The following is a 3,178-nucleotide window of genomic DNA, read 5'->3' as shown; positions in this document are numbered from 1 at the left end:
GAGAACTTGTGGGTTCCAAAGAATGGCCAGGCCCCCTTCCCATCCAACGATTGTTGTTTTTAGGTATTTCATTCGTTTCCCCAATTTTTTACTGATGTTTTCCATTTTTTTCTGGTGCATTTAGTTTCTTGCAAAAAAAAGTATATCTGGTTGTTCCTTTTTGACTTTTTTCTTTAGTAACCACTACTTCTTTAGGCTATTTAGCCCTCTAGCATTCCATGAAAGTACTATCATAATTAACAAATTTTAGGAGGTGAGTGTGAACGCCTCAAGGGCTTTCATCTTACCTGAGTTTAGAAGCATTTGACCTAGTTCTTGTAATTCTTCATTGTTTGTCCTTCTTCCTTGTTTTTTCCGGTGCTTTGAGTTGGTGGTGGTTTGATGTAGTCCTTGAGCTCTTACCCCTAGCCCTTTTGCTGTTCCCAAGCTCCTTCTTTGCAAATCCAGTTCTGCTTGTTGTCTTGCTATGAATAAGTTGTTGATTCTATTCACCTCCTCTTCTGATATGTGTTCCATGCCTTTCTTCTTCCAGTTTTCTACCAGGTTTGGTAGATCCATACTTCTTGTTCAAGAATGTCACTTAGTTCCATATCCTCTAGCCATATTTCGCTAGTCATCATCTCAGAGTCTTCTTCTAAGCTTTTTGTTTGTCTCTGAGCCTATGGGATGTTGTTTGATGGATTAGAAATGGGTTCTTTTCTTACTGGTGTGGTTGTGGTCTAGCTTTCTCTCAGTGTCTCGTGCTCTAGATGTTGTCCTCTGAATCCGTCTCTAACTCTGACACCTCAAAAGCGTTGCTTATGTTTCTGAAGGAGGTATTTGATTTAGGTTGTCTTATTTTGTTTTCTCTCTGTCTAGCATTAGTTCGGACAAAGGCCTCCTTATTCTTCTCTCCTATGTAATCCTTGGGTTTCTCCGTCATTCTGTTCAATGGGCATTCTCTAATCAAATTTCCATGTTCATGACATTTTCCGCAGCGGAAAGGGATCTGATTATAGTCTATAGCTTGACAATACACTTCATCTTTATATTCCAACCATAGGCCCTCATGAAGAGCTCCCGAAACATCCATCTCAACACAAATCCTTGCACAGGAGGTGTATCTTTTTTGTAATGTTGCCTCTGAGGCTTTGATGAAGGTGCCTAACTTGTTTCCTATTTGTTCAAGTGCTGCATGTCCCCAGTAGTCAATCGGTAGAGAGAACAAGCGAATCCAGACCGGTACCTGTTTGAAGGTTTCCTGTTCTGGTGCGAAGTTGGGTTTCCATGGTCTCATGTAAAGACCTGCTGAGGCAAAGAAATACGGGCCTCCATCAAAGATTCGATCCTTGTCATCCAGATTAGTAAAAACCACTGCAAAAAATCCTTTGGCTCCTAAGTGGAGTCTTACATCCCCTCTGGGTTTCCATTGTTGCTTTATCCACATGCACAGGGCTCGTTCTGTTGGCCAGAAACCCATAAACTTGCAGATCACTGCATGTTCTACCATGTGGTCATGGTACGCCTGTAGTTTTGGGTCAGAGATTATTACCCGTAGGGTTTCAGTTGCTTTGGGCTTGCATGGTCCCTGGGTTTCTTTCCTTTTGACCTTCGTCGTTGTTCCTTCCTGTCCTGCCTTAGCTTGGTTTAGATCCTCCTTGTCTCTTGATCATTCATCCTCAAGCTCGTTTTCATTTGCTCATTCATCCTTAGGGGAAGGGTTTTCCCTATCTCTGTTTGCAGTATTGTTGTTGCCAATGAATTCTTTTTGTTTCAAGGTATTTTTTCCCTCACTTTTTAGCTTCCCTTTGTTGGTCGGTTCCTCCTTTCCTGACTTCTCAGACCCTGATATCTGCACCTCGTCCAGTGCAGTTTTCTCCTTGTGCATCATTACTTGTTTACAAGATGGGGTCCCGTTGGACCCCGTGTTTCTCATCTGTTGGATCAGAACTTGCCCTCTTCTACGAAGCTCTGCTGCTTTGGCACTGTCCTCCTCTACTATGGTTGCAACTTGAGCAGGTCTTCTTCAAACCCTAGCTACTTTGGTCTTCTGCCTTGTCACACCGAGATAGTCGTTAATCAATGTTAAGAAGGTAAGGGTTAATTTTTTTTTTTTAACATTTAAAAAAAAAGAGAAGTGTTGCCAAATCGCCATAGTTTTGTTGATTTAAAAGGTTGATAAAGTTGGTAGTGTGACAAACATTTTGAAAATTAGAATGAATGTAAGTATAAGAAGGACAATCTAAGGTAAATTGTTTTTCATATTCAACCCTCTTAAGATTTGCACAAATGATAGACGCTTCCATCCCATGGAATATTGGGAACTGACCAATGCATAATTTCAGTATGACGCTCATGAAAATTAGTTCTTATATCAACAATGTTCATTTCCCTCTTAACAATAAACAAGATAGAAAAAAAAAAATTATTTTCAAGAATGGGGTTGATCACCTCCTTATAATATCTTAGTTTTCTTTTTGGCTCTAGCTCTTTATCATCACAAATTTTTTCCTTCAATTTGGAAGTAATAATATTTTTAATATTATCTAGATTATGTGGGATGATCTCCTCCTTTATTTCCTAATTGTACATTGATGATTAGGTATCCTTATGCCACCGTCACTTGAACCCGGTGGATCTCTTTCCTAGAGTTAAAAACAATATTAGGAGACTCTTTGGCATCTATGTTGTATAACTTCTTATTATACATAAGATATCTGTCATAACCATGCTGTCAATGTCAAAACAATTTTCTTCAATCACGATTATAGGCTAGGGAGTATTTCCATTAATCTTGATATTTTAGGTTATAAAATGTATTTGGATCTATTCAATATAGCTCAAGGACTCTCTAGATATACTGCAACCCAAAGCCTCACATCAATATAAAATAATATGAGTGAGAAGAGTCTGAGAGAGGAGATTTCTTTATCCCATATCCAAATATCTACCAACTTACACTTGTTTCCAATCCCATAGTAAGCTTTCCACCCTCCATTTATCATTTTCTCATTCTTATAATTCTAATTGAGATTATTTATTTATAAAAGATAAGAAACTAAATATATGTTTAATAGCTATGTGTTTAATGTTGAAAATAGCAACAATAAATGCTAAAAATAGAAGTGTTAAAAATGGCACTACTATAAATAGCATTTCGGAATACCTTCCTATTTTAGTTAGTCCCTAAACTAAAGTA

At 38.1% G+C, this 3,178-nt stretch overlaps 1 protein-coding gene across 1 annotated transcript; it reads right to left on the bottom strand.

The window, feature by feature from the left end:
• Positions 1–745: 745 nt before the first annotated feature.
• LOC149193237 (uncharacterized) lies at positions 746–1,489 on the bottom strand. Its single transcript, XM_089407258.1, has one exon. The coding sequence runs from the start codon at positions 1,487–1,489 to the stop codon at positions 746–748; it is 744 nt and encodes a 247-aa protein (XP_089263384.1).
• Positions 1,490–3,178: the final 1,689 nt, after the last annotated feature.

Source organism: Pinus tabuliformis, chromosome 2_2 (assembly GCF_031772625.1).
Source record: "Pinus tabuliformis cultivar Carrire ecotype Pingquan chromosome 2_2, CPIR1, whole genome shotgun sequence".
NCBI classification, from domain to species: Eukaryota; Viridiplantae; Streptophyta; class Pinopsida; order Pinales; family Pinaceae; genus Pinus; species Pinus tabuliformis.
This window is presented reverse-complemented; position numbering and strand designations above follow the sequence as displayed.